General features: G+C 37.5%; 1 protein-coding gene and 1 non-coding gene across 2 annotated transcripts in view; both read left to right on the top strand.

Moving 5' to 3' along the window:
- The window catches only part of ZNF451 (zinc finger protein 451), an 86,793-nt gene that overhangs the window by 63,427 nt on the left and 9,878 nt on the right, over positions 1-13,488 (top strand). The window contains exon 14 of the mRNA XM_057554468.1: positions 6,883-6,951. Coding sequence (XP_057410451.1) covers positions 6,883-6,951 — 69 coding nt within the window. The remainder of the gene's footprint in view (positions 1-6,882; positions 6,952-13,488) is intronic.
- Positions 12,603-12,709, top strand: LOC114238474 (U6 spliceosomal RNA). The gene has a single exon (XR_003623826.1). It is a non-coding gene; the product is annotated as a U6 spliceosomal RNA (small nuclear RNA).

Genomic DNA, 13,488 nt, shown 5'->3' with positions numbered 1-13,488 from the left:
GTTCCCCGACCAGGGATTGAACCTGCGTCCCCCACATTGGAAGGTGGATTCTTTACCATTGGACCACTGGGGAAGTCCCTATTCACTCTTTTTAAAATTCTGTTCCCATATAGGTCATTACAGAGTATTGAATGGAGTGCCCTGTGTGTCTGTGGCTTTTTTTAACCTCTTTTTCTCCCATTCTTTTACCATCCCTTCCCCTGTCCTTAACAACATCTACTTAATATCTTGAAAAATATTTAAATTTTTACCTTTGCTACCTAGGCCAACCCCCTTTTCTTCCTCCTATGCTGCTGCTCTGGGGAGCATTTCTTTTGTAATTTAGAACATGAGACCTGTAATGGATTTGCCTTTCTTTCAACTTTATTTGGAATGAAAGCTGCATATGAGTAGGTCTGCATGGGTATACTAGGGTTGGAGGTAAAGTATAGGTTATTGTTATATACCGATGTTCTTTTCTGAATGTCTCTTATGCTCTAGCCTTTCTTTTTTTTTTTTTTTGACATATACTTTAATTTCCTTTTTCACTCATCAGTGTCAAACCTCTCTCTATGTCAGAATATAGAATTCTCTAGGTATTTTTTTTTAATCATTCATTTGTAATCAGTGCTTGTTTGAACTTACTGCTCTTTGCGGGCACATGTATACTTTATTCTGAATTTTTGTGAAATACAGAGACCGTGCAGTGCATAAAGAAGAGCATGGTCTTTGATTTGAATACTGACTTTGCTGCTTCTTAGCTGTGCGATTTCAGGCAAGTTACTCAACTTTTTCTGAGTCTCACTTTTCATATCTATAAGGTTGTAAGCATTAGTGATATGTATAGTGTCTAGCATAGCATAGGAAAGAGCATAGCTGCTCAGTAAATAGCAGCTATTATTAATTATTACTACTGTAAAAAGGAAATATGGTTCCTAGCCACTATATATTTTTTTAGTTTTTCTTTACATTTTTTTCATTGTAGTAAAATATACATAAGATTTACCATCTTAACCATTTTGAAGTCTCCAGTTGAGTGGTATTAACTGCATTTACATTGTTGTGCAGCCATCACCGCCATCCATCCCCAGAACCCTTTTCTTCTTTCAAAACTGAAACTCCATACCCATTAAACAACAATTCTGCACTCCCCTTCCCCCAGCTCCTGGCAGCCACCATTCTGTTTCCTGTCTATGAATTTGACTACTCTGAGTATGTCGTGTAAGTGAAATCATGCAGCCCTTGTATTTTTGTGACTGGCTTATTTCACTGAGCAAAATGTCCTCAGGTTTCACCCATGTCGTAGCCTATGTCAAAATGTCCTTCCTTTTTAAGGCTGAATAATACTCCGTTGTATGTATATACCCCCTTTTGCTTATCCATTTATCCATTGATGGACACTTGGGTTGCGTCCATGCTTCAGCTATTGTGAATCATGCTGTTGTGAACATGGGGGTACAGACATCTCTTCGAGATCCTCCTTTCAGTTCTTATGAGTATATACCCAGAAGTGGAATTGCTGGATTATATGGTAATTCTATTTCTAATTTATTCATTCATTCATTCATTCATTTATGGCTGTGTGGGTCTTCGTTGCTGTGTAAGGGCTTTCTCTAATTGCGGCGAGTGGGGGCTACTCTTTGTTGCGGGGCACGGGCTTCTCACTGTGGTGGCTTTTCTTGCTGCAGTGCACGGGCTCTAGGCACGCAGGCTTCAGTAGTTGTGGCACGCAGGCTCAGTAGTTGTGGCTTGTGGGCTCTAGAGCACAGGCTCAGTAGTTGTGGCTCACGGGCTTAGTTGCTCCGCGGCATGTGGGATCTTCCCAGACCAGGGCTCGAACCCGTGTCCCCTGCATTGGCAGGTGGATTCTTAACCACTGTGCCACCAGAGAAGTCCTATTTCTAATTTTTTGAGAAATCTCCATACTAATTTTCCACATGGACTGTACCATTTTACATTCTCACCAGTAGTGCATAAGGGTTCCATTTTCTCTGCATCCTTGCCAACAATTGTTATTTTCTGATTTTTGTTTGTTTTTATAGTAGCCATCCTAATGGGTGCAAAGTGGTATCTCATTTTGTTTTTGATTTCCATTTCCCTAATGGTTAGTGACGTTGAGCATCTTTTCATGTGCTATAGCCACTACATTTTAAAAGTAATAAAAATTATTAAAATTAAATGGCCAAAGAAGTGTAGTCTTTAAGTCACATATTTTATTTAGGTCTGGATTTAAAGATGCTTTTATAACTAAAATTTAAAAAAATGTTATGCTGAATCACAGTATGTTCAGATTCAGTTTAAGACAAATTTTTTTCTTCATGGAAGACTGAAAGGCATCAAATTGCCTGCTAATAAACTTTATAATAAGGAAAATCAAAGAACAGTGACTTTCTTGGGTAACTTTATTCCTTCACCTTTCCTAATAAATGGCTTTGTGAATAGTAGAGTAATAGTCTTTGTTAAGAAATTATATTTAATTAGTATTGGGACTGAGAAACATCTCTCAGTGTTCACAAATACTGCAGTTCGTGTTGGGCCTGTAGTGTAGTTTTGGTTACCACGAGAATGCCAGGGTAACTCCTTTCATCTAGCTTAACCCAGTGTCCTATCTTCAGATCTGACAACCAGTTATTTTAAGGCAGTGTGGTTTGGGGGTAGGCATTGATGGACCTTTTTGGGAATCTGAAAAAAGCTTTCCAAACCTCTTTCCCCCATATGGACATGTACAGTAAGTCCCCTACATATGAACCTTCAAGTTGCAAACTTTCAAAGATACAAACGTGCGTTCGCATGTCCAATCATGTAAGTTAGTTCACGTGTCTGGCCTACCTTGTCACATGCGTGCATCCTCTACAAGTGGTTGTGTTTTTGTGTACTTTACTGTACAGTACTGTATAGAGTACAGTAGTACAGTGTCTTTATTTCAAGCCCAGGATGTCCAGAAGCAAGCGTAAAAGCAGCGGTGATGTAGCTGGTACTACTGTACTTTTCAAGGTACTGTATTGTAAGATTAAAAATGCTTTCTTTATTTTTTGTGTTTGTTGTTTATGTATTATTTGTGTGAAAAGTATTATAAACCTATTACAGTACAGTATTATATAGCTGATTGTGTTCGTTGGGTACCTAGGCTAATTTTGTTGGACTTATCGAACGTGCTCTCGGAACGGAACTTGTTTGTATGTAGGGGACTTACTGTACATACAATATAACGTACAGCTTCAGGGATCTGTCTTTTCAAGGCTCCTAGTTACCAACCAGCCACCCCACAAACTCTCTTACAAGTAACACACAGTGAGAAGTTCTCTCATGTTTTATAAGCAGTGTGATGATTTTTCACGTTTTTAAAATCTCTGCCATAGCATAGACAAATGATATAAGCTTGAACCTCTTATTTCTTTCTAACTTTTCAGAAATTTTCCATTATTAGGACCATAAAGGGGTTTTATTACTCCTATGTAAACAGGAAGAATCTGTTGAATAGTGTTGTCAGAATCAATAATCACATGGTATCTTATACTTTCTTTTTTGCCAGTTTTTCAGTTAATTGAAAGTTTTTTCAGGAGATACTAATTTCAGTAGAAATAGAGGTATTGGGAAGTTGCTGGCTCCGTGTATGAATGTCACTCATTTGGTCATAAGGTCTTATATCTATGCTTGGTAGGGAGAGGACAGGTAAGTAGTGCTACTGCTGCTACTTTGTTAGATCTCTGACTTGGTTGGGTTAAATCAGTTACCCTTTCTAGCAAGGTGAGCCTTTATACTAAGTTTGAGATTTGAATGTGTCATGGTTTTTGCCCTTTAAACTCACTCTTCTATGCATCAGGTTGCAGCACCAACGTTTTGATTACAGCTATGATATATGTGTAAATCCCTGTAGAGATGTGTAAAAATATTAATCTGTCCTGAATTGGCACCCTTGGGCCCCTTATCCTTCATCAGTTCAATTTTATATTGTACTCATTTTCACTTTTTAAAAATTTGCCAAGATACATGGATCCTTTCTAGTGATCCTAGTCAGAGGAGCCAGGTAGACTTTTTCTTCTTCTATGCTTTTCACATTTTATTCACAAATACGTGTTCATTCTAACTCAAGACTCATGTTTCAAAGATGCAGATATATCACTTGTCACTTCAATGTTGTTTTAAAGAAGTAAAAGGAACTAACCTTTATTGAGGACCTACTGTGTGCCAGCCACCATGCTAGCTGCTTTTTGTATTTGTAGTGTTTGAAGATGTTTAAACATGTTCAAAGAACTTCTGCGTGTTGTTTAATCCTCTTTTCAACACTGTGAGTTAGGATATATTAGATCGCCCCCTTTCATAGATGAGGGAATAGAGGCCCAGGAAGGTTAAAATAGCTGCCTGAGGCCACACAGCCATCACCTGTGAAGGCTGAGGCTTTCGCTGACACAAAGCCCTGATTTTATTATGTAGAGAATCCATTGTGCATTGTTTGCTCTTACCATGTTCTTGAGGAATGAAGATGAGACTGCTCTGTTGCAGTCTAACGACATTGCAGGGTGTGTGTAGATAAAAATAACATTTAGGAAGATGCTTTTTTTTTTTTTTGTAGAAGGTAAAAAGATTTGATTGTGGGTTCTGGTACTTTAAAAAGTAAGCTGATTATGTGTCAAGCATAGCCAACTTATCATTGTAAGTTCCCTGGGATCTTTTGTAAGTAAACCAAGAAGCCCCATTTTATTTTCTTCAGACTGTAGAAATGCAGTCTCAGCGTGAGGGCAGGCTGAGTTAAAGGGACCACGCTAGCACCATTTTTATTTACCCCGTGTGACATTGCTCCTGGCTTGCAGTATGCTCTTTGTAAAATAAAATAACTATGCTACTTGTTTTTACTGTCTTGACCATACATTTTAAGATTTTGTTTGTTTGTTTGCTTTTACTTTCCAGAGTGTTGTGTTATTGCACCTACTCCAACCACATTCTTGATGACTGAATTTCTGAGCTGCCATTTTCTACTATTTCATTAGTCACCACCATTGCTTATATAAAAAAATTCTCTGGGCTCTTAAAGATCTGTTTATGTAATAGAACTTGCCTATATCTTGTAGGTTAGTTCAAGAACATTGGTTGCTTTATGTAAACACAGTTTTTAAAAACACAGTTTTGTGTATTCAGTTGTTTATAGTTCTTCAGTAAACATCTTCCTTCCAGTTTTATGTAAAGTTTGAACTTTCCTAGAATATTTTTTCTTAGGTAATGCAAGGAGGGACTTGAGCATAGGCTGTTATGAATTAGTGAATTTAAATTGAAAACAGACTTTACTGTGCTTTGACATGATTTTTGTTGAATCTGAACACTGTCCTTGGGCTGTCTGGTTTATGGCCCTGGGACTTTGTTGTGTCTGTTTGGTTTGTGTCTTCATTTTGGAATGAGTGGGATGGAGGCATTAAGTATGGTTGGTACCAATTATACAGATTTTTAAGCCATCTTAAAAATTGAACATACTAGTTCTCCCATGCTGTGAAAGTGTAGGTGATTGAAGCAGTGGCATGCCCTATATGAAATAGTTGTTGAACCTAATTCTAAGCATCTGTCTGCCTGCTCACTCAGCCTGTTGATGAGACTATATAGGTTGTTGCTTTGGGCACCATCCTAAAAATCTATATGATACAGTTAATTCTGTGCAAGGTACTGAAAAATAGGGAAAAAATTCATGATTTTCTCTGTTCTACAGATGGGGCTGATTGAGGCAAATGAAACCTTTAAAAATTTTTACAACCTAATGTCAAGCTAAACCTTATGATTCGAACCTGCAGTTTTGCCTTGGGTCTTGGTTGCCATGATGAATTGTTTAGGCCAGTTACCACATGCTGCTTTTGACTGGCCTTGACTTTGAATTGTAATAAAAGAAACCTTGGGTATTTTTTCTTTGTTCCTAATGTTTTAAGACTAAATTTTTTGTTCTTCGAATTGTAAATGTAATGTTTTATTTCACTAAAACACAGCTTGAAATATTTGAAGTAGTAGGTGTATATAACATATTGTAGAAAAAGCAATAGTTTTTTTGCTGGAATAGCAAAAGGTGACTTGTAATAAATTTTTGCAGCAAAGGAATATAAGAGAAATATAGTGGTTTTTATTTATAAACAATGATACATTGATAAATTTTTAAATGTATATTTTAAGTTTTTATATATTTTCACAGAAGCAAATATGTCCATGTGTTTTGTATTGAATACACAATCAGGGTTATTTAAACCCTGATTCAGTCACTCCGATAGAAATTGATTTAAATGTAGTTAAAGTGAAAAGCCAAATACTGGGTCCCTGATGGTACCACGTTCATATTTTAAGTGACTTTTGTAATACCCGGTCAGTCATATCATTATTTTAAAGCCTTAGGTCTCTCAGTAAGCATATAAGGCATCAAGTGAGTTTGTGCCATGCAGAGACACTGTTAATATAAATCTATGGTCTCTATAGAGATTAATGCATATGATTTTCAAAATACAGGGGAATTTTATCTGTCATCATTAAAAATCTTTTAAAGATGATTTCATGCAAATGAAACTTTGGAGTTTATTTGCTAGATCCAAATAAACATACTAGCTTTTTAAAATTTACAGTTTTTTAAATATACTAGGATTTTATATTTCCTCAACATGCAAAAAGAACTTTTTCAAATAATTGTTTGAATATGGAGCCAAAATCAAATTGCCTATTTCATTCATTTTTATTTTTTTCTCAATTTAAGTAATATTATTTGGTAAGCATTAAAAAACACACAAACCTCTAGGGAAAGTTGTGAAATACTAATGGGTTATAATTAGTAAGCTTGGGTATGGGAGAAATCATTGAAGGTCATATTGTCTTAGAATACATAAATTATGGCACAATAACTTTTTCAGAAGTACATTTGCATTTATTGATTCTTCCTTACAGAATGTGACAGTGATGATAACCTGAGTATGAAGAGTACTTCAATGGGAGAAGAATTCAGATCCACAGAAGGTAACCTAATCCCTTGCTGTGACTGTATCTGTATGTTTTTTTAAAATTTCTCCCTCTTTCACTTCATCCCTCCTACTCCCTCCTACCACTGAGAATAAAAAAAAAAAAATTTGTTCTCTCATTTAAAGGATAGTTTGCATTTCCTCGTGTAAGATGATTTAGGGGCTAGAACAGGAATCAGCCAGTCGACTGCCTGGTTTTGTAAATAAGGTTTTATTGGAGCCCAGCCACACTCTGTTGTATAAGTATTGTCTGTGCTGTCACTTTGATGCCGCAAGAGCAAGGGTGAGTAGTTGTGATACAAATGGTATAGATCCTCCCCCACCCCGCAACCAAGCCTAAAATAAGTATTTTCTGAGCCTTTGCAGAAAAAGTTGCTGTCCCAGGGATAGGAGAAGATTTTGGTGTCCTAATTTTTATTTATTTTGAGTAGTATTAAATTAAGAATATTAAAGTTATGCAGTAGAACTATGAAAGCAAGCACTTACATCTGAATATTAATGGACTTTTAAAATAAATTAATTATGTTTCCCTCCTCTTAAAGGAAAAGGTATTTCCTTCCATAGGTTAAAGAGAACTTTTTATATTACTTCACATCAGATCATTTACTTGTTGTACCACTATTTGGTTGTGACATAAGTCCAGTTTTTACTGTGGTTTTTCCATAACAGACTGTGCTTTTTAATAACCCTGGGGCGAAATGAAACAACAGATTTTGGAAAATACTTGAAGCTTCACTAAAGTAGTTGAAACTTTTATATTGGCATCTTTGACATTCAAGGACGACAGTAGGAGTTATAGTATAGTTCCAGTGTAGTATTTGTTGGTGGAGATTTGAGAGTGGAAATGTGTAATTAGGGAGGGAAACGTGGCAAAACAAGCACACACAGAATGGCCACCTGGTTTGCTTCTGCGCGTCTCCTTGTGCTCTCCTAGAGTGCAATTAGTCTGACTAGGAGCACACTGGATCTTCGTGCTATCTGGGGTTGGAAATTTGAGTGTGGCAGTGGAACTGATTCATCCATTCAGTGAAGTAGAAGACTGATCTTTCTCTCTTATAGTCAAAATTCACTGGTTAAACAAAGTTGGCAGTAAATCTACAGCCTAATTGGAAGCAAGTTTTCTGACCAACTTGTTTTCCCAACATGGTCTTGCAAGGTCTGGCTCAGTGCTTAGCAGCCACATAATGATGAGTTAAACAGGTGAAAGAACATTTTGTGAGTTTTAAACAAAAACTGCCAGCTAAGTTGTTTATCAAGGCCATGAAAAGATAAACACCATTGAGCATCTAAGTAGTTCAGACTTTGCAACCTTCATTTACTACCCATGACTAATCCCATGGAAAATGCCAAACAAAATTATAACTTTTAAATAACCACACTTGAGAAACCTCCACAGTTCTGTGGGCTCGTAGCTAACCCAGGAAATCTGAGATGTGTATAAATGAATATGTACCAGAATTTCGAGTGTTTTGTTTTATATGTAATACATTTTATGGTTGGGAGATTTTGAGAGTTTTTACATCTTTATCATGTCTTAGTTTGGAAAAAGGATTACCATTAATGGATTCAAGAAAAGATACTTCAAACTTTTAACTAGTTGTTCTAGGAAGTAAGGATATAATGCTCTAATTTCAAGAAAAATCAAAGTGGTGGTACGTGTGTGTTTTCTTTCATTTCCTGATGCTTTATGTAAAATGAGTGTGAGAAGCACACAGTGTTCCACTTGTAAGTTAGGGAGTGTGGCCTCCTCTGTACTTGCCTCTAATACCTTCCTTTCCCCCTTCTTTTCACCCAACAAGAACTAGCTCAAATATCGTCTCTTAGGTTGAACTGTATAGAATTACCAATTTTGTAGATAATTTTGTTTGATCAGTGCCTCTTAGATCTTCCATTTTTAGAGAGAGCTACCCACAACCACTCCTAGACTCCCTCCAATTTAAACTTTTTTTTTGTTTGCATCTCTCATCCCCACCAGACTATGAGCTCCTCAGGGAGTAGGATCATGTTTCATTTATCTTTATTTCAACAACACCTAGCACAGTGTTTAGCACTAAATGATTGTTGAATGAATAAACTTATAACATATTAGAGCTACCAGGACCCATCTCCCTATAACTGAATAAAGGAAATTAAGACAGAGGCCATTTGGCTGGGAGAATATTGGGTGATTTTGTTGACCCTGCACCATGGAAGCAAAGTGATGTTCTAGTCTAGACCTAATAGCAAAACTCAAAAAAGTATAAATAACTTCTCAAATCTCTTCTCATTCCTTCCCTTCCCAACACAACACTTTAAAAGCCTGACAGATGGGTGGCAAAAAGCAGGATCAATTTGCTTGTGATTTTTTTGCCTTGAGGAAAGGCAGTTTCTCTTGTTGCCCCATCTCCCCCCACCACGATTTATCTCCGGTCTTCTGTGTCATTCTTTGTTGTTCTCTGTAGACCAGTATCAGATTGTAACTACCCAAGTCAATCATAAAGGTCCTATTTTATCTCAGCTCTGCTGCTTACAAGTTATATAATATTGTGCAAGCCCCTTAACTTCACTGTGTGTCAGTTTCCTCAGGAATACTAGTATACCTACCTTACTAGAGTAGCCTAGCACATGGTAAGCAGTGTATGTATTGGTTGCTGCTGTTGTTATTGTGATTTATTTATTTATTTATTTTTGGCCACACAGCTTGCAGGATCTTAGTTCCCCAGCCAGGGGTTGAACCTGTGCCTTTGGCAGTGAAAGTGCAGAGTCCTAACCACTAACAAGAGAATTCCCTATGATTTTGATCATTATCATTTGTCACTGTTACCTGCATCTAAGGTGTGCTCTGGAAGTATACACACTTAACAGAGGTATTCTGACTCAAATCCCTGGAAAAGAAAGAAGACAGCATTATGTGGATGGTTGCCAATGCAAAACAATCTTTCTGTAAATGTCAGCAACTTGCCTTAGAGTTCCTTCAATTAATAGCAGTCATCAATATAATTATTAATATTATAATATAACATAAACAGTAAAACTCTATACTGTGGCCAGTTTAAAGAACAAAGGATAAGAGACTAGTGTGTTCAGTTTTTACTTCAATCATTTATTTATTTATTTTTAAAACTTTGGGTTTATTTATTTATTTATTTATTTATTTATATTTGGCTGTGTTGGGTCTTTGTTTCTATGCGAGGGCTTTCTCTAGTTGCGGCAAGCGGGGGCCACTCCTCATCGCGGTGCGCGGGCCTCTCACTATCGCGGCCTCTCTTGCTGCGGAGCACAGGCTCCAGACGCGCAGGCTCAGTAATTGTGGCTCACGGGCCTAGTTGCTCCACGGCATGTGGGATCGTCCCAGACCAGAGCTCGAACCCGTGTCCCCTGCATTAGCAGGCAGAATCTCAACCACTGCGCCACCACGGAAGCCCGCACTTAAATTAATGCTTATGAAAAATCTAATACTTTCAAAACTGCTCTTAATCTTAACAACTTATGAGAGTCAGAATATTCTCCTTATTTTACATAAAAACGTAGTCTTCCAAGCATTAAGTAATTTGTCTTCAGATTCACAGTCTCAAAATGATTGGAGCATGGTTCGATTTAGGTCTTCTAACTCCTATTACTGGGTTCTTTCTTATTTTGTCATATTACCTCTCTTTCAAAGAGAGTGAAATTAAGGCAGAGAGAAAAGAGAATAAGAGAAACATAGACTTAGCCATATAAAAGAAAAACAAGGACATATTTGCCATAAATGTTCTTTATTTCTTCATGTAGATTTGAGTCACTGTCTAATGTCCTTTCAGTTCAACCTGAAGGATTCCCTTAGCATTTCTTGCAGGGCAGATCTGCTAGTAACAAACTCCTTTAGCTTTGTCTTGATTTCTTCTCCATTCTTTCTGGATATAGAATTCTTGCTTGACAGTTTTGTTTTTTGTTTTTTGTTTTTTGTTTTCCCTTTCAGCACTTTAAATATATCTCACTGCTTTCTGGTCTCCATGATTTCTGATGAGAAATAAGCTATTAGTGTTATTAAAAATTTTACATGTGATGAGTTGCTTCTCTCTTGCTGTTTCTGTTGATTTTGGCTTTTGACAGTTTGACTATAATTTGTCTCAGTGTGGATCTCTTTGAGTTTCTCCTGTTTGGAGTTTGTTGGGCTTCTTGGATGTGTAGGTTCATATCTTTCATCAAATTTGGGACATTTAAAATTTGCTGATTCTTTTTTCTGTCTGCTTAATTTTGTTAAACTCCTGTAATGAATTTTTCATTTTAGTTGTACTTTTCAGCTCCAGAATTTCTATTTGGTGGCCTTTCATAATTCCAATCTCTTTATGATATTCTCATTTTATTCATACATTGTTTTACTGGTTTCCTTTACTTCCTTGTCCATGGTTTACTCTAGCTCCTAGAACGTATGTAAGACAGTTGGATTAAAGTCTTTGTTTAGTAAATTCAATGTCTTGGTGTCCTCAGGGACAATTTGACTCAATTTTTTTCACTTTGAATGGGCCATACTTTCCTGTTTCTTTGTTTTATCTGTGTTTTTGTTGTTATTGAAAATTGGATGTGCAAATATTATAATGTAGTACCTCTGGAAATCAGATTCTATCTCTTCCCCAGAGTTTGCTGTTCGTGATTGTCAAAGGCTGCAGTTGTCCATTTGTTTAGTTACTTTTCCAAACCATTTTTGCAATAACTGTATTCCTTTTCACATCTGGTCATTGAAGTCTCTGTTCCTTTAAGCTTTTGTTCAATTAGTGTTTTAACAGAGATTTTCTTGAATACCAGAATCTAAACAAAACAAAACAAAACAAAAAACAACCTCTCTCTGGTTTTGCAGATTGGCTGTGTGCTAGGCCCCTTCAACATTTAGCCAGGCTTGCACTGAGCCTACAGATCAGCCAGTGGTGAAGGCTTGATGTCTTCTGAGGTATTTTCTGAGCATGCATCCTGTCCTGGGTCTGTGCCTGGTTTCTAAATTCCCCAATACACATAGGTGCTTTTGAATGCCCTGATTTCCCAAGGAAATTCTCTTCATGGCTTTTCCTCTCAGATATTAAGTGTTCTATTGTATGTCTCAACCATAATCTTTTACCCCAGGCTGTGGACTTTTTGTTTGTCTTACAGTGTTTCTGAGCAATGCAGCCTGCTTTTCTGCCCTGAGTGGGTTCTGAGCTTCGTAAAATAGAGACGAATGCCTTGTTTCGGTCCTTCAGGTAGCCCCCAGATAGATTAGAACAAACACAATAATTTGTGAGTTCTGCTCTGCTCTGTTTGGAACCAGGGACCAGGGTCCCACACTAGGAGTATGGGCTGCCATCTTCGAGACTGCTGCGGAGACACAGGGAGGTGGTGAGGAAAGGGCAAGTGAAAATACCATGAGGCTTTCCTACTGCTTTTATTTGTCTTTTTCTTGATTCAGTGTTTGCTTGGTTGCTGTGAACCTTTGAATATTTTCCAGACTTCTGACAAAGTCGTTTCTGACAGTTTCTGCTTGTGTTTCAGTGTTTCTGTGGAAGGATGGGTGTTTGGAGCTGCCTACTCCACCATTTTGTTGTATATTCACTCTAAGACCAATTTTATTTTTTCTTTAAATGTTTCAGAGCATTCACTGGTAAAACTATTTGGGCCTGGAGTTTTCTTTCTGGGGAGTCTTTTAATAATAAATTTACTGTGCTCACTTCGGCAGCACATATACTAAAATTGGAACAATACAGAGAAGATTAGCATGGCCCCTGTGCAAGGGTAACATGCAAATTCGTGAAGCGTTCCATATTTTTAAAACTCTTAGAGGAACACATAGGCAGAACACTCTATGACATAAATCACAGCAAGATCTTTTTTGGCCCACCTCCTAGAGTAATGGAAGTAAAATCAAAAATAAACAAATGGGACCTAATGAAACTTAACAGCTTTTGCACAACAAAGGAAACCATAAATAAGACGAAAAGACAACCCTCAGAATGGGAGAAAATATTTGCAAACGAAGCAACCAACAAAGGATTAATCTCCAAAATATACAAGCAACTCATGAAGCTCAATATCAAAAAATCAAACATCCCAATCCAAAAATGGGCGGAAGACCTAAACAGACATTTCTCCAAAGAAGACATACAGATTGCCAACAAACACGTGAAAAGATGCTCAGCACCACTAATCATTAGAGAAATTCAAATTAAAACCACAATGAGGGACTTCCCTGGTGGTGCAATGGTTAAGAATCTGCCTCCCAATGCAGGGGACATGGGTTTGAGCCCTGGTCCAGGAAGATCCTACATGTTGCAGAGCAACTAAGCCTGTGCGCCACAACTACTGAGCCTGCGCTCTAGAGCCCGCAAACCACACCTACTGAAGCCCATGTGTCTAGAGCCCGTGCTCCACAAAAGAGAAGCCACCGTGATGAGAAGCCCATGCACCGCAACGAAGAGTAGCCCCCACTCGCTGCAACTAGAGGAAGCCTGCATGCAGCAACAAAGACCCAATGCAGCCAAAATAAAATAAATTTATTTTTTAAAAATGCAATGAGGTATCACCTCACACCGGTCAGAATGGCCATCAT

This window comes from Balaenoptera acutorostrata, chromosome 10, assembly GCF_949987535.1.
Source record: "Balaenoptera acutorostrata chromosome 10, mBalAcu1.1, whole genome shotgun sequence".
Lineage (NCBI taxonomy): Eukaryota > Metazoa > Chordata > Mammalia > Artiodactyla > Balaenopteridae > Balaenoptera > Balaenoptera acutorostrata.
Note: the sequence above shows the minus strand (reverse complement) of the source record. Positions and strands in the feature narration are given on the sequence as shown.